Here is a 22,879-nt window from a genome sequence, read left to right on the forward strand (position 1 = left end):
CCCTAAGAGTCCGTTAGTTTTCCAGACCATACCATTCTTTCAAGAACTGGAAAGCCAGGAGTGTCAGACCTGGAAAAAGAATAAATGTCTAGGATTGAATGAAGCTGCTTATTTATTTGGAAATAGAAGCAAAGCTCTGAAAAGCCAATTCAAGATCATGGTCTGTGTCAGTGGTTTACCCACAATGTAAAAGCTTTGAGGTCATGTCTTGGGTTTTCCCAGTATGCCTTAGTGATGCCATCCAAGAACATTAAGCGCTTGTTTGTTCCAAGTCTGCCCAGGCATGGCCTCTGCAATTGACGGGTGCTCTGACCAGACACTCTAGTGCCTCCGACGACAAGGACCTACCTACAGCTTGTAATGGAATTTCCAGCTTGCAACTTCCGGAGGCAACAATTATCTTTGGCAGGAAACCATCTCTTCTGTCACTGTGGCCACGAGGGCCTGCTTCCGGCCTTGAATCAGTGTCCATAGCAATGGGCATGATCACCTGTAGTCATTCCCTCCCAGGGAGGCAAGGGAAGATGGGAGCATTTCTTAGGATCCATCGGTGCTCCACTGTCTACCCCTGGCCTGGAGGTGCTGGCTCCCTGTCCTCTGGTACCCTGGTGGTGGGCCTTAAGTCTGGATGCCTACATGACACCCTGGGCACCGGAAGTCAGCCTCCCTGGCAGCCTGGATGCTGAAGCCAACACAGGCCACATGGAACCAGACATCACAACCATCGCACTGAACCCAGGCAACTGTTTCTTCTTGGGGTAGGTAGCAACAAGTGGCTGCACAGGGCTCCCCGCCCCCAGCTGCAGGTGGAGCCCTGGGAGTGCTCACTGGGTGCTTCCAAGGGCATCCACGTCGATTGCTGAAGAAAGTGACACAAAAATCAGGGTCACTAGAAACCTGTAGAAGCCTAGAACTTTCCCCTGGGTAATCCTAGAGGGAACCTAGATAACTCACTGGACCAATGGTGAACCTCAACAGTAGAGCTAACCCAGGTCTTGCCAATCCAACATCTGTTCCACTTCTGTCCACCTCCTATTCCCATCCCCATTCCTATCCCCAGAGCAGAGGGCCACCTCCCAGCCCAGGGCACTAAAAAAGAATAAAAAAGGAATTAAAATTGAGAAAGTTCTCTCCACTTACCCAGCAGGTGTCTGTGGGGTTGTCTCTACACGGAGTTTCTTTCTGGGCTCCATAAAGACTGGGGGGGCCTCGGGAATCTCTCCCTCATCATCCAGCTCTGCCAACACTCGGTGAGCTGATTTCCTCCGATTTCTTGGGGGTGGGTCAGAAGGGGTACTCCCCACCTCCCTAGGAGGAGTGGGAACAGGCAGGTTCTGTGGCCCACCCCCACTCCGGGAAAAGGTGAGGGGAAGGGGTCTGAGCTTGCTGAGACTACCGATGGAATTGAGGATCAACGTGGCTTTCGGGGAAGGGGAAAGGGTGCTGAGGGGGCGCTTTGGGGCCCCTTGGGGGGGCAGCATAGGCTGGAAGCCAATCCCAGTTCCCTCTTCACTAGACCTCGGGATGGTAATGGCCGCAAAATCTTGAGGTTTGACTCGGACTTGCTGAAACATGAAGTAGAACTCTGAAGGGCTGGTTCCTGGGGGCCCTTCAGGGCCAAAAGTCACAAGGTCTCCATCACTCAACTCCAGCCTGTGACCCCTTGGGAGTCGGACATTATTGACCAGAGTCCCTATTGATGGCAGGGCACCAGACAGATACAGAGAATGACAAAAACAGAAATGACCAGAGTCAGGAGAGGAGAAATCTGGCCTCCTTTGCTTTTCTGGGGAACATGAGGGAGGAGAACATGACACTTGTCATCAACTTCTCAACACCTGAAGTCCCTCAACAGGTGACACCAGATATTAACCTCCTAGTGAGTTGAGAACAAGTTTATTTTTTATGCCGTCCCACAAGGCATATGGAAGGAATGGACTCCTTCCCTCACTCTGCTGAGGTGCCATCCTCAGACCTATTTCTCACCCAGCTCTAACACAAAAACAGTTAATGGCATACCATGGACTGTCTGGGTTGAGATCTTGGCTCTATCTTACCAGCTATGTCACCTGAAAATTAAGCTATGCTTAATGTTTGTTGTCTGTAAAATGGGGACTATATTAGTGTTCACCGGCATTCGATGTGCTTAGAACAGTACCTGGTGCCCACAGTAAGCACTAAATGATTGTTGGCTCCAATAGTTAACCTAATCTCCACAACACATCTGAAACCGACCTTACAAAGCCTTACATTATACCTATGAGGAACTCAAGACCCAGAGACGTGAAGGGACAGCAGCAAAGCCCAGGCCTTCTGAGGTTGACTACAAATGCCTGCCAGTCAAGGAGCAAGACCTATGCCCTGATCATTAAAACATAGTCCAACATATAACCGCCTTCAGACAAAAACAAGGTGCCTCAACAAATTTGGAAACAGTCATCTGAATTTGGCTCCCAAGGCCCCAGATCATCCCTACTATGATACTTCCCTGATGATGGCAGGCCCTGCATCTACCTCCCAGCCCCTGTTTAGATGCTTCCAGCTAGGCAGCGACCATTGGGAGACAGTCCCACGGAGAGCTGACACTGCACACCTTGAGTGGGAAGATGCAGGTCAAGACAACTGTCCATCCAACCTGATAGGGCGTTTGGGAGGCAGGCAGGGTCCCTGTGAAGCCCCTTGATCATTCCAGCCCAGAACTGCAATTACCCAGGTACAAGGCTGCTCACCTTGGCTGCTATGGTCCTCCAGGCTGACCCTCCAGTCATCACCCTGGCGCTCAGCGTGCAGCTCCGCATGGACTCCAGAGATGAGGCCAGGCTCCCTCTGGGGCTGCAGGGCCACATCACACAGGTCGGCCCTACAGCCCAAGCGATAAGTGCAGCCAGCCCCGTTAGGGGGGTGGAAGGTGTAGAGATCACCACCCCTGCCTCCTCCTATGCGCAGGAGCTGGAAGCAGGGCAGCATGGGTGGTGCCCTCTCTGCACCACCTCTTCCACTTCAGAGGTCTATCACCTCTCCCACACCTGAGCCATGCACGCTGCCCTAAGTTCACTTTCTGTCTGATGCAAATTTGAGCTGTGCTTTGTGCTTTTTTTCAGCTTTGAGCACAGGCTTGAATTTGTACCAGGGATCAGTGGTAAAACTCAGAGGAGAACCCAGGCCTGAGTAGTGCAAATTCAGAGTGCAGGGCGCCTAGACACGGGATACAAACAAAACTGTCAAGCAGCTTTGCAACCGAAGAATTCAGGGAAGGTCCCAGTGCAGCGCAGAGGAACACGTCCTGTGGCACTTTGGTTGAGCCGGATCCTCAGGCTGCCCCAGGTATTCAGGAGACTCAATCTGTGCAAGGCAACAACACATTAGGCGCCTCCCAGGGAAATGCAGTCTGTAGATGGGTGTATGGGATTCCTGCTCTGTACCATACTACCCTGTCACCTCTGTAATTCGTAGAAAAGAAGCTTCCTATCAGACTTGCTTATCCTGCTCGCCCGCGCCGCCTCGCCCTTCAGGCCAATCCCTCTCAACCAGTTCCCTTTAACCCCAGCGGGAGGCGAATCCACTGTCCCCCAACAGACAGTGAAAACGGTCCCTGGGTTCTCCAGCAAAGCGAAGCTAAGCCCTGGCTCACGGCTTCTCCGGGCGCGGCGCAGAGGGGAAGGGGCTCCCGGGGTCAGGGGGGCCAACGCGGGCTTCCCTCCCCTGCCCTGCCCGGTGCCCCACCTACCGCGTGCAGGCTCCACGTGCTGTCCCCCGCAGGCAGTGCCCGCGTGTGCGGCGGCGGGGACCCCTCCGGCTCGAGCCGAGCTCGCGCGACCGCCGTTGACAGCGGGGAGGCCGGGGCGCGGGGGCGTGGCCTCCGGGCGCGGGCCGCGCCTGACCCGCCTCCCGAGTTCCCGGGCCCGAGCTCGGAGCGACGAGCCCGCCCCCCGGCCCTCCTGGTTGGCCGGTTCCGCTGTCCCCCGCCGCTCCACTGGCCGGCGCTCCGGAGAGCTCCGATTTCCCGCCTTCCGCCTCTCCTGATTAGTTCTCGTGTTTTCCCGGGTCCCGGCGTTGGGAGGGGCCGCCGGCGCGCGGAGACGTCCCCCACGCCCTCGGGCCTGGCTTCAGGCCCACTGCGCCTGCGTGCCCTCCCCCTCCACCCTCCCCTCTCCCTCCCCCTCCCCCTCCCCCGGCGGCCCGCCGAGCCGCCTGCTCTGCGCAGGCGCGGTGGCCGCGCCCGGGGCGAGGGCCGGGGGTGGTGGCTGGAGGCGGAGGGCGGAGGGCCTCGCGCTCGGTAAGGGGCATTCGGGAGGAGTCGGTTGGGGGGCGGGAAGGGGCCGACAGGGGGTGCGGGGGTGGGTTCAGGGGTCCATAGGGGAAGAGGGGCACAGGGACCAGGGGAAGGAGCAGATCAAGTGGTCCCAACGGCCTTAGAGCCCCGGGTCCAGCAGGGGGAAGGCTCGGGTATCGGGGGAGACGCGGAGTGGAAAGAGAGCTGGGAGCCTGCAGGCGTGCAGCTGGGAGGGGGTACGGCAGTGAGGGACTAGAGTAATTCAGGAGGAAGCAGATGAGGCTGTAGGGAGGGTGATAGGAATCCCAGGCAGGGGAGACTAGGTGCGTTCTGGTGGGAGGGTAGGGAGACCTTGAAAAGACCTCTCTTGTGTTCTGGACCCTGGAGAGAGGACGGTGGGCGGCAGGAATGGCAGCTGAGGGCATCGAAGAGAGAAACTGAGGACGGCGGCCGGAGGGCTCTGGATGAGATGTCAGGAAATTGTTTTTTCTGCCAAGGGGTCTAGGCTGCCTGTTCCCAGGGGACCTGGGGAGGTGTCCTGCCCTACATGTGGCCACATTCATCTGGGCCCAGGCCTTGGGCCAGTGCTTTAATAGGGAAGGACCCAGGAGTCATGGCTTGGTGGTGTCTGGATGGGCTTCCAGAAGGCCTTGCTGAGCCATGGAGAAAACTCTGGAGATCGGGCTCACAGCCCCTGCACTGCGTACCTCCTTTCTCACCTCCGACAAGGAAAGGCAGAGGCTGTAGAAACTTAAAGAAGAGGGTAAAGGCTTCCCGGAATTCTAAAAGTAGGAGTAAAGTCTAAGAGCTTCCTCTCAGCCTGCCTTAATTATCTCCATCTCATGGATATTGCCATAGTTCTATCAGGAACGAGGTTGGGTCAAGCAAGTGATCTTCGGGTATTTCCTCCTTCTCTGGAGAAGTTACTAAAGGATTATGACATTGTTAATTGAACTGGGGTGTCCTTGTTTTTCCTATTGTCCAGGGAAACATAGATGGCTGGACACAGAATCTAGAGACTTCAGATAATGTGGAGATGTTTCAACCTTCAGGTCAGTGGGCCCAGGCAAGGGGACTGGTGATTGCCTTTCCTTAGAAAACTGACCATCTGTGTCCTTGTGATTCCTCAGGTTCCACTGGGTTGATTCCCCCATCCCACTTCCAAGCTCATCCCCTTCCAACTGTACCAAGAATGGCTCCCACCTGGGTTTCAGACATTCCCCTGGTCCAAACCTCAGCCCATCAAGATGTCTCAGAGAGGCGGCCAGACAACCAGAGACCTCAAGTGATCACGTGGGAACAGGATGTTTCTGGCAATGGGCAGGAGCCAGGGCGGAGAGGCAGGTAGGGATTCACTGTTGCTCTTTTCTTGGGCTTGCTTGCCAGTGACCCTTTTTCACTGAAATAGATTCCTTACCCTGTTTCAGCCCTTAGTTCCCTAATTTGTGCATTTTTGCATAAGCAACTCCTGGAGCTTATAATAGGATAAAGGATAAGGCAATGCTCGATGCTACAGATGGGGATAATGAAAATGAATGAGATCCTGATAGCAATGATTTAAAAGCCCTAAGGGAAGAGGTAGATTGACCAGCAGCTGATAGCAATGAGCAACATATAGGGTGAGAGAAAGAAGTACAAACCAGGAGTATAGGCTGTACTATGGTAGCGTGGATTCTGATGGAGGACTTGCCTTTAGAGCTGACCGTGCTATTTGCCAATGTTTTTTCTATAAAAATTGTGATTCTTACTCTTGATGTTTCGTCATGTGTCTCTTCTCAAATGTACTGGAATGTCATTCTGCCATTTTGCTCTAGAGTGGGGCTGCAGATGGGTCTGCCTTGGACCCCGTCCAAGAGAAAGGAGCATGATGATGAAAAGGGGAGCCCCAGAGTGGGTGTCAGGAGACAGAGACTCTGATGCTAGTTTGGCTACCAACTAGGGTCCTTTGGCCAGTTAATATCTCTAGGCTGTAGGGACGCCTGGGTGGCTCAGTGGTTAAGTGTCTGCCTTTGGCTCAGGGCATGATCCTGGAGTCCCAGGATCGAGTCCCACATCAGGCTCCCTGCATGGAGCCTGCTTCTTCTGCCTGTGTCTCTACATCTGTCTCTCCGTGTCTCTCGTGAATAAATAAAATCTTAAAAAAAAAAAAAATATATATATATAGGCTTAGATCCCCACCATTTTAAAAGAAAAATCCTGTGGTTCTGGGCCTCAGTGGAGGAGGTGTGTCAAGATCCATGTTATCATAAGCTGGTTTAAACTTTACAAGACACCAGTGGTCTATGTAACTTATTAATGTGCTGTTGATGTGCTGTTGACTCCTGGATACAGGATGGATACAGGATATCTAACACTCAATAAATGCTTTTAATTAGTGCCTGGTCTCACTGTATTGATACTAGAAGCCATGATGACCTGTCTTTCTCTGAAACTTCCTCCAACTTTTCCTTACCCTTAAATCAGAATTCAGAAGTCTCTAGGTGTCTTCCAATCTCTATTTCAGAATGTGGGGCCTAATGATGTGCGTGTTTGATGCATCTGCCTGTATGTAGCTCAAAAGAGATCATGTTCCGTGAACTCAAGTAGCCTTTAGGTCCTGTGAGTGCCACTAGTGAGCCTAATATGCTTAGGACGGCCATGATAAATGACAGTGATGATGCAAATGCAGAGACTCCCCTGGCCCACCTTCATCCTCCCTCCCCCCATCTCCTCATACAGTAGCAGAAGGATCCTCCTCCTCTCTCTGTTTGTGACTTCCACCACCCTCCCAGCACCAGACAGGTCTCACCTGTGCTAACCTCTTTGAAGGTCTGTGGAGATAGAGGGGTCACAGGCCCTGAGCCAGCAGGCTGAGCTGATCTCTCGGCAGCTGCAAGAGCTGCGGCGGCTTGAGGAGGAGGTCCGAGTCCTGCGGGAGACCTCATTGCAGCAGAAGATGAAGCTGGAGGCCCAGGCCATGGAGCTAGAGGCTCTGGCACGGGCAGAGAAGGCCGGTCGGGCTGAGGCTGAGGGCCTGCGTGCTGCCTTGGCTGGGGCTGAGGTTGTCCGAAAGAACCTGGAAGAAGGGAGCCAGCGGGAACTGGAGGAGATTAAGAGGCTGCACCAGGAGCAGGTGAATATGGGGGTGAGAAGGGTTCAGTTTCTGCTGGAGGAACTGGCCAGAAGTTTCCTAGCAAAGAGCAAGTTTCACAGAAAAGTCCCTATGACCAGTGGAGTAATAAGATGACTGGGGAAGGTGAAAGACGATTTTGGGTGTTTTGGTCTTTGTTCAGTAGGAAGTACTTTGTGTTCCTGCTTCACTCAGGATACCCACTTCATGTGGGAGCATTGTAGGGGTGGTGAGGAGGGTGGGAGAGGTCTCCTGAGGTGGACTGGGGAAAGGAGAGGACTCATTCAGCAAGCATTTCTCAGTGCTACCTTTTGCCATCTGAGATCTGTGTGGGGACTCTGGGGTGGGCAAATCAGCCTGAGTCCTTGTGGGTGGAGCTGACAGCCGACTGGGGGACTTGCACATTCAACACCTTATGTAATCCTAATTAATTAATTGCAATTGGGAGAAATGCCAGGAAGGAGAAGGACAGGAAGCCCTAATGTGGACAAGGGCGTTAGGGGAGACCATCCTAATCAGTTGACATGTTAAGAAGTGAAACCATAAAGATACTGGAAGAAAACATGGGTGAATTCCTTTTTTTTAAATTTTTTTTTTAAGTAATCTCTACACCCAAAATGACCCTGAGATCAGGAGTTGCATGCTCTATCTACTGACTGAGCCAGTCTGGCAATCTGGTACCCCTGGTGAATTCCTTTATAACAGATTGGTGAAGGCTTTTCTACTTATGAGTTAAAATCCAGTCATTAAAGGAAAGATGGATACATTGGCTTTATAATTTTAAAATTAGAAATGACAAAGTAAAATTAACAGATGATAAAAAATATTTACAGTTCATATCGTGAAAAAGGCTAATATCCCTAACATATACTCTGTGCCTAGAAGTTGATAAGGGAAAGGTAGCAATCTAGCCAAAAAATGGACACAGGAGGTAGTTAAAAAAAAAAAAAAAATGGCCTTTAGATTTATGAAAGATGCATCTTGATAAGTTGTCATTTGAGCTGAATAGGAGATGGCTGGTGAGCTGGCAACACTTGGCAGCCTGTGGGGCATAAGGAGGCCAGAGGGGCAAGGGGTATGAGTGTAGAAGAGGGGGGTGCCCTGGATGGTGTGCGCACGGGGAGTCCTTGGGGCCTGTTCAGAACTTTGTACTTTACCTTGAGAGCAGTGAGCTCTGTTTTTGTTATTTGAAGATTTTATTTATTCATGAGAGACACAGAGAGGCAGACACAGGCAGAGGGAGAAGCAGGCTCCATGCAAGGGAGCCTGATGTGGGACTTGATCCCGGGACTGAGCCAAAGGCAGCTGCTCAACCACCATCAGGTGCCCTGATGAAAAATTTTTAAATAGACACTGTCTGTGTCTCTGCCTCTTTCTGTGTGTCTTGTGAATAAATAATCTTAAAAAAATTTTTTTTCATCTATTTGATAGAGAATGAATGGGGGGAGGAGAATACAGAACGGGACAGGTAGACTCCCCACTGAGCACAGGGCCTGTCTCTAGCCCCAATATCATGACCCAAGTCAAAGTCTGACGCTTAACCAACTGAGCCACACATGCGGCCCCTGCCCCAGAAAGTTTCTGAAGACTGGTCAGGAGTTTGTTGGTATTGTGCAGGCCAGAGAGGAGGGTGGCTTGCTAAGGTTGGAGACAGAAGTGAAGATACATTTAGTGGAGAGAGACCTGGCAGGGACCGCTGACAGAATGGCAGGTGGACGGAGGACAGTGGGGCACCAGGGGCTGTCTCCATTTTTGCCACGTTGTTTTTTAAGGTTACGGAAGGTGGGATTGCAAGGACAGGGTCTGAGCGGGAATGGATTCAGAAAGTCCAGAAGTGGGAATGAGCTGGCCCCTCTGTGCCCTCTCTTCTCTCCACAGCTCTTGTCCTTGACACAGGCACACCAGGAGGCTCTTTCCAGTTTGACCAGCAAAGCTGAGGGCTTGGAGAAATCTCTGAATAGTCTGGAAACTAGGAGGGCAGGGGAAGCCAAGGAGCTGGCTGTGGCCCAGAGGGAGGCCGAGTTGCTACAGAAGCAGCTGAGGTAAAGTGGGGGTGGGCAGCAAATGGGATCTGGCAGGTGGGTGATGTGGCGAGTCTCCAGGGTGCTTCACTGATGGCTGCCCGGTTCCCATCCCAACCCCAGCAAGACCGAAGAAGACTTAGAGGCACAGGTGACCTTGGTTGAGAATTTAAGGAGATATGTGGGGGAGCAAGTCCCTCCTGAGGTCCACAGCCAGACCTGGGAATCGGAGCGACAGGAGCTTCTAGAAACAGTGCAAGTGAGAGAGTGCGCCTCTGTGTGGGCTGGAGGTGGGGTGAGAAGGCTCAGGGATCAGATCCTGGGAGATGGGTGGCCCCTGAAAGCAGTGCTGACAAGGGGTGGCATCAGGCTGCTGCTTGAGGGCGTGCAGAGCAGCTGCTCCGTCCTTTGCGCTTCCTCCTGCAGCACTTGCGGGAGGACCGGGATGGCCTGCACACCACGGCGGAGCTGCTGCAGGTGCGTGTGCAGAGCCTCATGCACATTCTGGCCATGCAGGAGGATGAGCTGACCAGGAAGGTAGGCCCCTTGCCTCCAGCGATTCCCCGAGGGTGGGAAGAGTTGCTGTGCTGCCAGAACCTTCTGGGACCTTCTCTTCAGTGAAGCCCTCTTCTTGCTGTGGCTCTTGTGGCTTGGGTGGGACAAAGAAAAAAAAAAACAAAAAAAAAACAAAGCCTGGGTGCACTTCTGGCCCTTCCTCCAACGCAGGTCCAGCCTGCAGACTCCCTGGAGCCCGAGTTCAGCAGGAAGTGCCAGGCCCTGCTGAAGCGCTGGCGGGAGAAGGTGTTTGCCCTCATGGTGCAGCTGAAGGCCCAAGAGCTGGAGCACAGAGGATGTGTGGCGCAGCTGAAGGGACAGGTCACTTGACACACCCTCTCACTTGACTCTCTCTCCCTGTTCGTCCCCCCCCCCCCCCCACTCCTGGCTCCTTACACAAGGGATGGTATTTACCCACCAAAGATCTCTTGAAGAGTTACCCTGTGTACCAGGAACATAGTCCTGAACAAACACAAGTAGTGCTGGCACGTAGCTTATGTTGGGCAGCAGAGACACAGCAGGCCAGCAGACAGATGATGTCAAGTGATTATCCTGTGCACTAAAGAAAAGTGCAAAAGCGTGACAGAAAGAGACCCCAGGGTGGGCGTGCTTTAGGCAGGATGGTCAGGAATGGCTTTTTTAAGGAGGTGACAAAGTCCAAGCATGGGTGGCATGGGCTGAGGTGATGCATCCTTGTTGGTATGTCACAGTGTGGTTCCTGAAGGTGTGGGCACGTGGAACGTGCTTCTGGAAGGAAACCTGGACTCAGACTCCATTTCAGGAACCCAAGCATGATGTTTTTTCAGAGACTTTGACACCAGCCCCTCCATTCCCAGTGCCCCCCCTCCAGCTTTCTGCCCTAGCTGTGCCCTGTCTTGCTTCCTCCCCACCCTGCCCAGGTGGCAGAGCTCCAGGAGGGAGCTGTGGCCCAGAGCCAGGAGCAGGCCATCCTGCAGCGCTCCCTACAGGACAAAGCCGCAGAGGTGGAGGTGGAGCGGATGAGCGCCAAGGTAGTGGCTGAGCCAGGCCCAGGCTGGGTGGGGTCGGGTGTGCCTCTCACCACTGCCTCCCACGAGCCCTGGGGAGGGGACCGCTGTCTTCACTGCATCCTTCCCAGGCCCTGCAGCTAGAGCTGAGCCGTGCTCAGGAGGCCCAGCGCCGGAGGCAGCAGCACACAGCCACAGCCGAGGAGCAGCTGAGGCTTGTGGCCAATTTTGTCAGCAGGTATATGGGATGGAGGGTGGGCGGAATAGCATTTTTGCTTCCCTGGTTTCCTGGGTAGCCAGAAGTTTAGGAGCTTAGGCAAGAGGGGCTGGAAAGCTGGCAATTGGAGGATGCAGGGCAAGAGGTACCCAGCCCTTTACTGTAAAAGTCCCTGTGTTTGTTTTTCCCTGGGGCGACCTGCTCCACACTCACAGGAGGGTCGCTTGTTACAACTCCCATGCATGTTTGGTTGGAGGTGAGACCGTGCTTCCTCCTATAGTGCCGCTCACTGGGAGGTTCTCCACCTTCAGAGCTGTTGGAGGATGCAGAGTGTGGATACACCATCTTTCTTTAAAATTTTACAGGCACGCCCTGTTTAGTTGGCACCAAGTTTAATGTATTTATTTTAAAGCTGTACACCTCCTGGCTTACTAGGTAGTCTGTGACATGTATGCCAATTTCCTCCTTAATCTTTTGCGAGCCAGTGCCTCTCATACCAACTTCCTAGGTGTGTCCTTCTCGACTCCTGTTTTACAACCTGTAGGAGGGCCTCTAAGGCGGAGCGCGTGCTTCTTTGTGCTGGTGACAGCCCCTTGTCAGCTTTGGACTTGGGAATACTGAGGTGGGCCCCCATAGGCCTCCTGGCACGGTGCCCGCTTGTCATCCGCACTCTGAATGTTTACTGTTACCACGAGGCTGTTCTGGGTGGATAACAGAAGAATTACTGGTGTAGAAAATTGTGAGGCTGGATAGGTCCTTGTCCACCATCACTTTCTGTTGGGTTTGTACCTTGAGGACTAATTTCACTTTAAAATAATCATGAAAAATTTCCACTTCTCATGGACTTAGACTAGTTATAATGAACCACCCAGATTCACCTCATCATGCATGCCTCCTGTTCCCAGAAGAATGGGAAGGTTGCACTGTGCACAGGGCTTTACTTTGGCACCAGGACATCACTGAAGTGGTCCTTGCCAATGACTGATGCCAGAAAGTTCGTGAGGCTTAAAACAACCCACACTCAGATTGTTAATCATGTCTGTCTCTAGATGGCCTGGAAACTTCATCAGGAAATGGCTATAATAAGAGCCACAGGAGGTGTTGGAAGTTTTTAAATAATGGGTTTCTGCTGTGCTGCAAGGGATACAACCTTTATCATGAGCCTTTATCATCTACGTGTTTTTCAGTCAATACAGACTTGGACTCTCCTGGAGAGTTCTCCCCTTGCCTTGGCCCTGCTCAGTTTTCGTGAGCCTTTGCTGTACCGCTTGGGGCACGGCCAGCCCATAATGCTCATGGGTCTGGCCTTCACTAGTGTCAGGGAATTGTGAGGGTAGCTTTGATCTGTAATGCATATTAGTGACCAAAACATAGATTATGAGAAATAAACTCTGCAGGTTGCTTGGAAAGATAAAAGATACATAGGCGATGCTTTCTTGGAAACTATGTGCCTTGTTCTTTAGGGAAAACGTACCTAAGTTCATACACCCACACATGGCGTACAGTGCCAGGAGGTTTCCAAAACCAGGAGACATGTCCAGGGACTGCAGGCAAAAAAAGTCCAAATGAGCTAGAGATGATCCATCCTTATGGTGTCAGCCCCCATAGAGTTGTTTGTACTGATGTGTATTGAACTCTGTGTGTTATAGGCTCTGGGTCGGGATGAGGTATGTGACCCTATGAAGCTTGTTCTTGTTTTTACCACAGGGCTCTTATTAAAGATACTGATTGATAGGACCCAGAGGAGAAGCTTGCTGTAGGTTTTGGGACCAAGCAAAGCCATGTGGTCCTTAGGAGCAATGGGATCATTTTTATCTAACAGACACTAAAGGGTGTGAGCGCTCAGGCTTTCCTCATTGGCCGAGGCCGAGGGGCTCAGATGCGACTGGCGGGACAGAGTTGGTGCCCCAGCCCTCGGCCTCAGCTTCTCTTTTCCCTGCTATGGTTTGCCCTGCCTGTTCCCTGCATATTCAGCAGTATAGGGTAGAAGGAGTTGTTCCTACAAGTCACATCAGGTCCTTCAGGGGATGAGTGGGGTGGAAGGGTCAGTGATGTGTGCCTTCTCCAGCTTTCAGACCTGGCTCCAGAGCACCATGGCTGAAGTGGAAGGGGCTACAGCCCGGCTGCCCTGCCTCAGCAGCCGAGTCAGCTATGCCGTCCGCAGGGTCCACACGATTCGGGGTGCGTAGGGCAACTGCCAGACAAGCTGTTCCTGCCCCTGCCTTCCCCAGCTCTCGCCTCCCACATTCGACCTCATGCCTTCTTGTCACCAGACCATGCATCCCTTCCCCTTTCCCTCCTCAAGCTCCTCTCCGTTGCTCTCTGCCTTTTCTCCCCCAGGCCTGATGGCTCGAAAACTGGCCCTTGCTCAGCTGCGCCAGGAGAGGTGAAGCCTGGGCCACTGCGGTGGATGGGAGGGGGTTAAGGTGGTGTCTGCTGGGACCCCAGACAGTGAGGACTGAAGGGGATGGGGGCTTAGGGATCAGGCTAGGTGACTGCCCCTGACTCTGTTTCCCTTCCCTGCTGCAGCTGCCCCCCAGCCCCGCCAGCCACACACGTGAGCCTTGAGTTGGAGCAGCTGCGGGAAGAACGGAACCGCCTGGATGCAGAGCTGCAGCTGAGTGCCCACATCATCCAGCAGGAGGTGGGCCGGGCCCGGGAGCAAGGTACGCTTGGTCCTGGCGTTACAGAGCTGGAGCAGGGGCCAGAGTTGGGTGTGTTGGGGAGGGAGGAGTAGGGTCTGGCCACGGAGAGACCTTTGAGTGCCAGCTCTTACCAGGGGAGGCGGAGCGGCAGCAGCTGAGTGAGGTCGCCCAGCAGCTGGAGCAGGAGCTACAGCGCACCCAGGAGTCCCTGGCTAGTGTGGGGCTGCAGCTGGAGGCCGCTCGCCAGGGCCAGCAGGAGAGCACAGAGGAGGCTGCCAATCTCCGGCAGGAACTGACCCAGCAGCAGGAGCTCTATGGGCAAGGTGTGCAGGATATGGAGTCCGTTTACCACGGAGGGCTGTGGGGAACGGAGAAGCAAAGCTTCCTCTGACACATCCCATCTGCAAACCCCCCCCCCCCCCCCCCCCCCCCGCCCCAGCTCTGCAAGAGAAGGTGGCTGAAGTGGAAACCAGGCTGCGGGAACAGCTCTTAGAAACAGAGAGGAGACTGAATGAGGCTCGGAGGGAGCATGGCAAGGCAGGTGAGATTTGCTTGGGTGACTGTGGTCATCCGGGGAGAAGGCAGTGTTGGACGTAAGGGGTTTTGTTTTGTTTTTTTAAGATTTATTTATTTGTTCATGAGAGACAGGCAGAGACACAGGCAGAGAGAGAAGCAGGCTCCCCATTGGGAGCCTGATGTGGGACTCAATTCTGGATCCGGGGATCACGTCCTGAGCCAAAGGCAGGTGCCCAACTGCTGAGTCACCCAGGTGTCCAAGGATCTTAAAGCTGTTTTTGAAGTATGCAAATAATGAAGTTACCAAGAAATGGCACAAATACATTCTGAGGTGGTGAACACACTCCTTCAGCCAGCACACATAGGAGCACCAGCATGTGGCCAGCCCTAGTGCCCCCTGAGCCCTGCCCAGCCACCCCCCTCCACAAGGCCACGGCCATCCCAACCTCACACCAACCATTACCCCCAACTTTTTTCTTTTTCTTTTTCTTTCTTTTTCTTTTCTTTTTTCTTTTTTCTTTTTTTTGCCTTAAAGCAATAGAAAATTGTTCTCTTACAGTACTGGAAGCTAGAAGTCTGAAGTCAAGATGCTGGCCAGGGTTGGTGCCTACTAGAGGTTCTGAGAGTCTGTTTTATGATTCTCTCCTGCATTCTCATGGTTGCTGGCAATCAGTGGCATCCCTGGTTTGTTGGCACGTCATTCTTTTGTGTCTCCATCTTTACATGATGTTCTGTGCTGCACGTGTCCGTCTCCCAACTTTTTTTTTAAAGATTTTATTTTTGAGTGATCTTTATAATCAGCATGGGGTTCAAACTTACCTAAGATCAAGAATCATGTACTCTACCGACTGACCCAGCCAGAGGCTTCCCCCCAATGTCATAGTAGGGAAAAGTTCAAATACATAGCCAAATTACAAGACTCACGCAGTGCCCACTTGTGTACCTCCTCTAACTAGATGCAACAGCTATTCATCTATTTTTTGTTAAAGATTTTTTAAAAGATTTTATTTATGAGGGACATAGAGAAGCAGAGACACAGGCAGAGAGAGAAGCAGGCTTCCTGCAGGGAGCCCGATGTGGGACTTGATCCCAGGGCCCCAGGATCATGCCCTGAGCCAAAGGCAGGCACTCAACAGCTGAGCCACCCAGGCGTCCCTAACCTCAGTGTCATTGGCACACATTAAGAAGACATTAATTGCACCAAATTGAATATCCAGTACATACTCAGATTCCCCCTAAATGAGTCCAGGAAGGTTCAGGGATGGGGTTGTGGAGCATCAGCCACTGTGCCCAGCATGCAGAAGACATAGCCCCCCAGTGTTCTGCCCACAATTCCAGCTGTTCTCGTGTCTCACTACCTCTGGGTTGCCCCACACCTGTGCCCTCTGTACCCTGGCTTCCACTAGTGGTCTCCCTGCGCCAGATGCAGCGCAAAGCCACCTGGGAGAAGGAGCGGAACCAGGAGCTCAGGCGCCTGCAAGATGAGGCCCGGAAGGAGGAGGGGCTGCGGCTGACCCAGCGCCTGCAGGAGCTAGAGAGGGACAAGAACCTTATGCTGGTAGGGGGTCAGAGACTGGGCCCTGGAGCTGCCTCGGGAGTAGAGGCCTCATTGGGGAGGGGTGGCTCTGCCCGGGCTAGGTGGCATTTGACCCTCTCCTTCCCAGGCCACCTTGCAGCAGGAGGGTCTCCTCTCCCGTTACAAGCAGCAGCGACTATTGGCAGTTCTTCCTTCCCTCCTGGATAAGGGAAAGTCTGTGGAGTCCAGCCCCAGGGACCCAGGGTTTTCAGCAGCTGTGCCTCTGGCAGCACCCACCACCAGGGAGTCCATAAAAGGTAATGGTCTAGGTAGGAAGGGATGGATGGATGCGTAGGACTTAAGGAATCTCTCCTCCAGGTGCTCTTCATGGTGAGCATTTTTCTCCATGACCTTTGGAGGCCCACAGCCCCTCATCCATGCCCATCTTGGACCAGAGAACACCCTCCCTCATAACCCTCCCATCTGATGGCAGCCCTGTTCTCTGCAACCGGAGCTGCAACAGCCTTGTCTGTCCGGCTGCTATCCCTGGGGGTCTTCTTTCCCAGGATCCCTCTCTGTCCTGCTCAATGATCTGCAGGGCCTGAGTGAGGCCATTTCCAAAGAGGAAGCTGTTTCTCAAGGAGGCAGCTCGAACTGTCCTGCTCCAGTGTGTGGCTGAACAGCTGGGGACTCTGCCTCTGGGGGCTCAGGGTGGGGGGCCGGCCAGCTGCCCTCGTGGATACCAGCCACCAGGATGTCTGAATGCTGTGGCTCAATAAAGGTGATTACAGTGTGCCATGTTTTCTCTGGGACTGAGAGGGAATTCCCCTGCAGCCATCTCCATCCACCCGGAAAATGCAAGAAGTGGTCCCACCCAGCTGTTTTCTCTAGGTAGTGCCTTTCTCAAAACCCTTTCCCCAGGCTGCTTGAGAAGTTTCTGGCAAGCCCCAGGTTTTCTTTTTCTCAACTTTTGTTTTAAAACTCTTTACTTCTGGAAGAAGATCACTGCCCAGAGTGAGGAATATAAAACATCGCTCATTTGCTCAGAGCCAGGCAGTGTCCTCGCTCAGGGACCATAGTGGTGGGCTTGCTGAGTGGGTCCCTGCTGCCGAGGCACTGCTGTCCCGGTGGTAGAGACAGATGATGGACAGGTACCTAAGTGAACAGACAGGCGTCCTTGGGAAGAGAAAAGACATACAAAGTGACAGAACCTGACCAGGGAGGGGCCGCCTGATGCTGCCTCCCTGAGGAGGGGCTGTGTGGAGGACCTGCCTGAGGTGGGGAAGCAAGCAGTGGCGTTGGCTGGAGTCCTGCAGAGGGCAGGCTAGCATGGAGGGGGACCTGGTGGGGTGCGGGTTTTATTCCAAGTCAGTAAAAAGCCCTTGGAGTACTTGTAGCAGGGATGCAACCACACGATTAGGCTGACTTCTTTTTTTTTTAAAGATTTTGTTTATTTATGAGAGACACAGAGAGAGAGGCAGAGACACAGGCAGGGGTAGAAGCAGGCTCCATGCAAGGAACCGGATGTGGGACTTGACCCCAGAATCATGCCCTGGGCCAAAGGCAGGTGCTAAACCGCTGAGCCACCCAGGGATCCCTAGGCCGACATTAAGAGCTAGGTAGGCTGGCTGTGGAGGTTGGGGTTTGGGTTGGGGAGGGAAGAGGAGGGGGTGGGGAGACCAGTTAGGGTAACTGGGGAGGGCTGGAGAGATGGGCTCCTGGGCTGGGCTTGGGGCAGGGTTGGGGGAAGGAGCAGAATGAAGGCTTCAAAGTGAGCCACAGAGGGACAGTGGTGTCTCTCACCAGGGGGGAGCAGACCAGGTGGGGAACAGCCTGGGGAGGGTGGGTGATGTGTTAGGGAGGCATTACTTCTGAGAGGCTTACTGGACCTCCAGACCAGGGGCAGCCTTCCTGGGGGCTCCAAGAGATGGAGACAAAACTGGATTGAGGTCTACAAGATGGGGTGGGGGGTTTGGGGGGAGGGGGGAAGGGCAGGGAGGACCAGGCAGTGGCCAGAGGGGCAGTGAGCAGGATTCCAGAGGGAGGAGGAAGGGGCGGAGATCCACAGGAAGCAGAGGCAGTTTCCTCCTGAGCCTCTGGGCTGGGATGGATGGAGCCAGCTCCGGGGTGGGGGAAGAAATCAGGATGTCCTCATACTTCCTGGCCTGCCATCTCCCACATGGCTCCTGGGTGTAATTCTGATGTCATAGCTTGGGAGGCCCCTTGAGTGCCTGATGAAGGCATGTGCTACTGCATGCACGTCCCAGTCCTGAGGGGAGGGGGGATTGGGAGTTCCAAGGACAAAACAGTCCCAAGGGGGAAGCTCGGGGTGCTGGCTGGGGCCATCCTAGCTGCGTTCTGTATGTTTAGAAGGAGCACCTCTCCCTGCTCCTGCCGCAGCGTCCTGCCTGCTGGCCCCTGTAATTACACTGCTTCCCCACGCATGGTTGGCTTCCATTCCTTGGCTTCCAGTAGTGCCAAGGAATGAAAGGTGGAAGTCCCCGTGACTAGAGATGACAGGTAGGTATTGATGGCTGCAGAGTGTGTGGAGGAGGACATGAACACAAGGGTGGGGTGACCGAGGTCTAGGTCATCAATAGAGCTGGGGTGGCACTAAAGTGAGGGACGCCACCGTCAGAGGTTACGCATTAGCCCTGGCTTTCCAAACAGGTTCAACCAGTTAGGTTCTGATGGGATTCCTGTGTCACTGGGCTGGCCCCTCCCCAGAGATTGGACACCTCCTCTCAATCCCTATAAAGCCTCTTGGGGTTCCTAGGCACCTACACTCAGCCCACCCCCAATTTTGGGGGCCAGGAGACAGCCATGATGCTCAACTGGAAGCTACTGGGGATCCTGGTCCTTTACCTGTGTGCTGGAGGTAATCTGGGAACAGAGCAAGGAGTGCAATTTGGGGTGATGGAGGATGGTCAGGTGGGGCAAGGGTGAATTAGATGCCTAGGGATGGAGGAGACTTCAAAAGATTCTGGGTTTTCACATGAAGGAGGGAGTTAAGAAGTTGAAGGTGATGCAGGAAAATGCATTTTAGCTCAATGTTTTTGCTGGTTCAAGTGTAGGTCCATGTGGCAATTTAGATCAGAATCCAGGTGTGTGGGTGAGTATGTGTCACGACTGAGGCCTGTGGAGGGTGGATGTGTTTGCAAAGGGTGGGGTCTGGTTGCCACATGGGCCCAAGGTGTAGATGGCTTTGGAGGTGTAGACCAGCACAGAGGCCATGCCAGTGAGGGTCCCAACCCTGGCTGGATGGAGCTTATGTCAACTTATGTTTTTTTTTTTTTAAGTTTTTTTTTTTTTTTAATTTATTCATGAGAGACAGAGAGAGAGAGAGAGAGAGAGGCAGGCAGAGACACAGGCAGAGGGAGAAGCAGGCTCCATGCAGGGAGCCCAACACAAGACTTGATCCCAGGACTCCAGGACCACACCCTGGGCTGACCTGGGCTGAAGGCGGTGCTAAACCGCTGAGCCACCCAGGCTGCCTGATCTGTTGGTTTAAAGTAGGTCAAGTGAATGATTCCGGACAAGGTTTTTATGTCATTTTAAGATCACTTCGGTCTGTTGTTAATGTGTGGAGAGCTCTTTGAGACTGACTTTTGAGGTAGGTTTGTGATGTCTGCTCAGGCTGCGGTCTATCCCAGAGAGCCTATTCCCCCTGACTCTAGCTGGGGCAGGGAGATCTGGCCCTCACCACCTTCTACCTTTCCCCTTCCTCTTCCACAGGCATCTCAGGCAGCAGAGAGCACCCCCGTCCCCCACCCACAGAGACTGGAGAGGAGGAGGGCTCCCCAACATTGCCGCAGGGCCCCCCGGTCCCTGGTGATCCCTGGCCAGGGGCACCCCCTCTCTTTGAGGACCCTCCACCTCCAGGCCCCAGTCGTCCCTGGAGAGACCTGCCTGAATCCGGAGCCTGGCCTCCTGAACCCCCGAGAACCGACCCCCCTCAGCCTCCCCGGCCTGATGACCCCTGGCCAGCAGGACCCCAGCCTCCAGAAAACCCCTGGCCACTTGCCCCTGAAGTGGACCATGGACCTCAAGAGGACCCAGATCTTGACCCACCCCAGGAAGAGTACAGATAAAGGGATTCCCCCAGAGGCTTCTTGGGGCTCCAGGCTGAGTGCCCCAAGTGTACCTTTCTGATTCCTCTCCAGTTCTCCCATCAGCCTCAATCCCCTTCCTCTTCAATTTTTTTCTGAACTCTGAAAGCGTCATTCTATTATCTGTCCTCTCTTGAGATCCAGCCCCCTTTCCCCCTCCTTTTTTCTTTGACAGCTGAAGCATACACCCCTACCTCATGCCCAGTCCACCCACCTACCTGCTTCCAACCTGGTCCCTCCTCCCCACCCCTGGGGCTCCTGGGGCCAGGTTGGTGGCCTTGTGTTCTCTGCTGCCACCTGGTGGCCGACAGCTGGGAACTATCGGAAGACGGAGACCATTCTTCCATGAAATGGAAAAATAAAAACCATGTTTTCTTCATTTTGAATCTTGGCTGCTGCTTTGCTGATGATTAGGTCTTTGAATAATGAGATGCCCTCCCCAGAGCACAAAGCTACAGAGATCTGGAAGTACTCCTAAGTTCCCGTCTTGCCCATATGCGTAAGGACGCGGAGCTCAGCAGGAGGAAGTTGGAAATGTAACCATCGGAGTTACAAGGACATTCAGACCCACATTTCTCCCATTCTGGAACTCCTATTTTGGAGAATAATAAACCATATTAAGTCTCTTTTATTTTTTTAAGATTTTATTTATTTATTCATAGAGACACACACACACAGAGAAGCAGACCCAGGCAGAGGGAGAAGCAGGCTCCATGCAGGGAGCCCTACACGGGACTCCAGGATCACGCCCTAGGCTGAAGGCAGCGCTAAACCGCTGCGCCACCCGGGCTGCCCTTAAGTCTCTTTTAAATAGCTTTTGATTTGCACTGAACATGAAAACTTTTTCGCGGGGATCCCTGGGTGGCTCAGCGGTTTAGCGCCTGCCTTTGGCCCAGGGCACGATCCTGGAGTCCCACGTCGGTCTGTCGGCATGGAGCCTGCTTCTGTCTCTGCCTCTCTCTCTCTCTCTCTCTCTCTCTCTGTGTCTCTCTCGTGAATAAATAAGATCTTTTAGAAAAAAAAAAAAACTTTTCCCCAAGGGCATGTGGGCAAGACTAAGTTCTAAGGGGATCAATTTCCAGAAGTATATGTATCCCCTTCCTAAAATGAATCTGCCTGAGGACCCTACTGTTTTCTACCTGCCTCCATTAACCACTCTTCTCCCTCTTGGCAGAGAGAGGCTGGGCTCTCTTTTTCACCCTAAACAGGACCTGAGTGCCCTTCCTGGAGTTGCCAAACAAGAGTCAGGGGGAAACAGAAATCAGCCCTTTCCCCCATCTCATTAAGAGATGCATCTTTTTTTTTTTTTTTTTTTAAGATTTTATTTCATGAGAGACACAGGCAGAGGGAGAAGCAGACTCCTTGCCGGGAGCCTGATGCAGGACTCCATTCCCGGCGCCAGGATCACGCCCTGGGGCAAAGGCAGGCCCTCCAAGGGAGGCATCTTAAATAAAAACTTGCTTTTCAGGACACCTGCATGGCTCAGGGTGTGATACGAAATTCCTGGATGAGTCCTGCATCCAGTTCCATGCATGGAGCCTGTGTCTCTGCTTCTCTTTCTGTGTCTGTCATGAGTAAATAAATATCTTTTTTTTTAAATAAATAAAAATCTTTAAAAAAAAAACAAAATTGCTTTTCTGTTTAATCACTGTCAATATTTGTAGTTTGACAACTTGTGTCCTGTAGTAATTGTAGTTATAAGCCCACTGCCGAATAACTGTTTTCATCACTTCGGATCTTCTAGTCACAGGAAATACATTTCAATTTATATACATATTTTTGTTACGGAGATATACAAAAGGACTTCCCCAAAATACAATAAAATACAAAAAGAAAGTGACACAATGGAAATATATTTCATTAGGATAGAACTGTAGGGAGAGTGGAATGGAAAAAACTAAAAAGAAATAGAAGCTAAATTTGTGGACTGGTTATAGGGCTTGCTCACTTATTAAAAGGGTGTTGTGGGCACAAAAGTATGCTACGTTCCATCTGCTATATTTGAAAGAGTGATGTGGCTTTTAACAGGTAAGTATGTACAATTTCCTGGAAAGTATACCCTTTGCAATATTTTAACTTCTAATTAAAAATGTTAGCCGTTGACTTAAAAATACATAATTCAGGGCAGCCTGGGTGGCTCAGTGGTTTAGTGCCGCTTTCAGCCCAGAGTGTGATCCTGGAGACGGAGACGCAGGATCAAGTCCCATGTCAGGCTCCCTCCATGGAGCCTGCTTCTCCCTCTGCCTGTCTCTGCCTCTCTGTGTCTCTCATGGATAAATAAATAAAATCTTTAAAAAAATAAATACATAATTTAAAACCATCCTTTAAGGGAGTATTTGAGCAGGAAAGTTCAAAAGGCAAGAGCTAAAAGATTACCCTGACCTAATGTGGAGCAAGTGGCTTACCAGGGTGGGGCTGAGAAGGGTTAAAAGCAATTGAATGTGCAAGACCTTAACATTCACCACTTAGGACCCATTTGTTTATGTGGCAACTCCCATCAAAACCTGTAGGTGACCAGTTTGAAAACAATACAAAACGAAATCAAACCTAGTTTTAGAATTTAGAAATAATCTTGGAAAGTAAGAGAGTTGTAGGGGTGGGCCTAGTATAATTCAATAGGCCTCAAAGGGGCCTGGTTCACGAAATTTATTCATTCAGCCATGATCTTTTTTTTTTAAGATTTTATTCATTTATTCATGAGGGGCACAGAAAGGCAGAGAAGAGACACAGGCTGAGGGAGAAGCAGGCTCCCTGTGGGATTCCAGGATCCCGCCCCGAACCGCTGAGCCTCAGGCCCTGGGCATGATCTTATATACCCTCAAGGTGTCCGTCAGTGCCACGTGACAGGGGAATATAGTAAATAAAATACACGGTTCCCACTCTCAGGAAGTTTACAGTTCAGCTGGGGAAGAAAGGTTTCGCCTGAAAAGTC

At 52.5% G+C, this 22,879-nt stretch overlaps 3 protein-coding genes across 8 annotated transcripts; 2 read left to right on the forward strand and 1 right to left on the reverse strand.

Annotated features, from left to right (window-relative positions):
* Positions 1-94: 94 nt before the first annotated feature.
* TCF19 (transcription factor 19) lies at positions 95-3,869 on the reverse strand. Its single transcript, XM_041723959.1, has 4 exons — positions 3,728-3,869; positions 2,730-3,342; positions 1,141-1,693; positions 95-859 (listed from the first exon to the last, which is right to left on the reverse strand). The coding sequence occupies exons 2-4, from the start codon at positions 2,965-2,967 to the stop codon at positions 619-621; spliced, it is 1,032 nt and encodes a 343-aa protein (XP_041579893.1). The 5' UTR covers positions 2,968-3,342; positions 3,728-3,869; the 3' UTR covers positions 95-618.
* Positions 3,870-4,151: 282 nt separating this feature from the next.
* On the forward strand, positions 4,152-16,633 carry CCHCR1 (coiled-coil alpha-helical rod protein 1). Of its 6 annotated transcripts, none has more exons than XM_041770108.1 (18): positions 4,157-4,276; positions 5,259-5,325; positions 5,404-5,617; positions 7,082-7,385; positions 9,261-9,424; positions 9,527-9,662; positions 9,920-9,940; positions 10,130-10,279; positions 10,858-10,968; positions 11,076-11,182; positions 13,230-13,342; positions 13,502-13,547; positions 13,691-13,827; positions 13,941-14,129; positions 14,246-14,347; positions 15,729-15,880; positions 15,987-16,155; positions 16,405-16,633. In XM_041770108.1, the coding sequence occupies exons 2-18, from the start codon at positions 5,310-5,312 to the stop codon at positions 16,515-16,517; spliced, it is 2,244 nt and encodes a 747-aa protein (XP_041626042.1). In that variant the 5' UTR covers positions 4,157-4,276; positions 5,259-5,309; the 3' UTR covers positions 16,518-16,633. The 6 variants fall into 6 exon arrangements, 5 of the variants coding, with proteins under 5 accessions (XP_041626051.1, XP_041626042.1, XP_041626031.1 ...); XM_041770097.1 differs by having other exon boundaries at positions 4,158-4,276; positions 5,488-5,617; positions 9,830-9,940; XM_041770090.1 differs by having other exon boundaries at positions 4,160-4,276; positions 9,830-9,940.
* A 133-nt stretch (positions 16,634-16,766) lies between these two features.
* PSORS1C2 (psoriasis susceptibility 1 candidate 2) lies at positions 16,767-20,320 on the forward strand. Its single transcript, XM_041770142.1, has 2 exons — positions 16,767-18,716; positions 19,574-20,320. The coding sequence occupies exons 1-2, from the start codon at positions 18,662-18,664 to the stop codon at positions 19,927-19,929; spliced, it is 411 nt and encodes a 136-aa protein (XP_041626076.1). The 5' UTR covers positions 16,767-18,661; the 3' UTR covers positions 19,930-20,320.
* The last annotated feature ends 2,559 nt before the right edge of the window (positions 20,321-22,879 follow it).

Source organism: Vulpes lagopus, chromosome 1, assembly GCF_018345385.1.
Source record: "Vulpes lagopus strain Blue_001 chromosome 1, ASM1834538v1, whole genome shotgun sequence".
Taxonomy (NCBI): domain Eukaryota; kingdom Metazoa; phylum Chordata; class Mammalia; order Carnivora; family Canidae; genus Vulpes; species Vulpes lagopus.

Coding starts and splice junctions, on each gene's coding strand:
- TCF19 (XM_041723959.1), bottom strand. CDS start 2,967: ATGCTGCCCTGCTTCCAGCTCCTGCGCATAGGAGGAGGCAGGGGTGGT. Junction 1,694..2,729: donor GGAGGACCATAGCAGCCAAG/GTGAGCAGCCTT, acceptor TGCCATCAATAG/GGACTCTGGTCAATAATGTC. Junction 860..1,140: donor ACCCCACAGACACCTGCTGG/GTAAGTGGAGAG, acceptor CACTTTCTTCAG/CAATCGACGTGGATGCCCTT.
- CCHCR1 (XM_041770090.1), top strand. Junction 10,969..11,075: donor TGGAGCGGATGAGCGCCAAG/GTAGTGGCTGAG, acceptor CATCCTTCCCAG/GCCCTGCAGCTAGAGCTGAG. Junction 16,156..16,404: donor CACCAGGGAGTCCATAAAAG/GTAATGGTCTAG, acceptor CTTCTTTCCCAG/GATCCCTCTCTGTCCTGCTC.
- PSORS1C2 (XM_041770142.1), top strand. CDS start 18,662: ATGATGCTCAACTGGAAGCTACTGGGGATCCTGGTCCTTTACCTGTGT. Junction 18,717..19,573: donor CCTTTACCTGTGTGCTGGAG/GTAATCTGGGAA, acceptor CCTCTTCCACAG/GCATCTCAGGCAGCAGAGAG.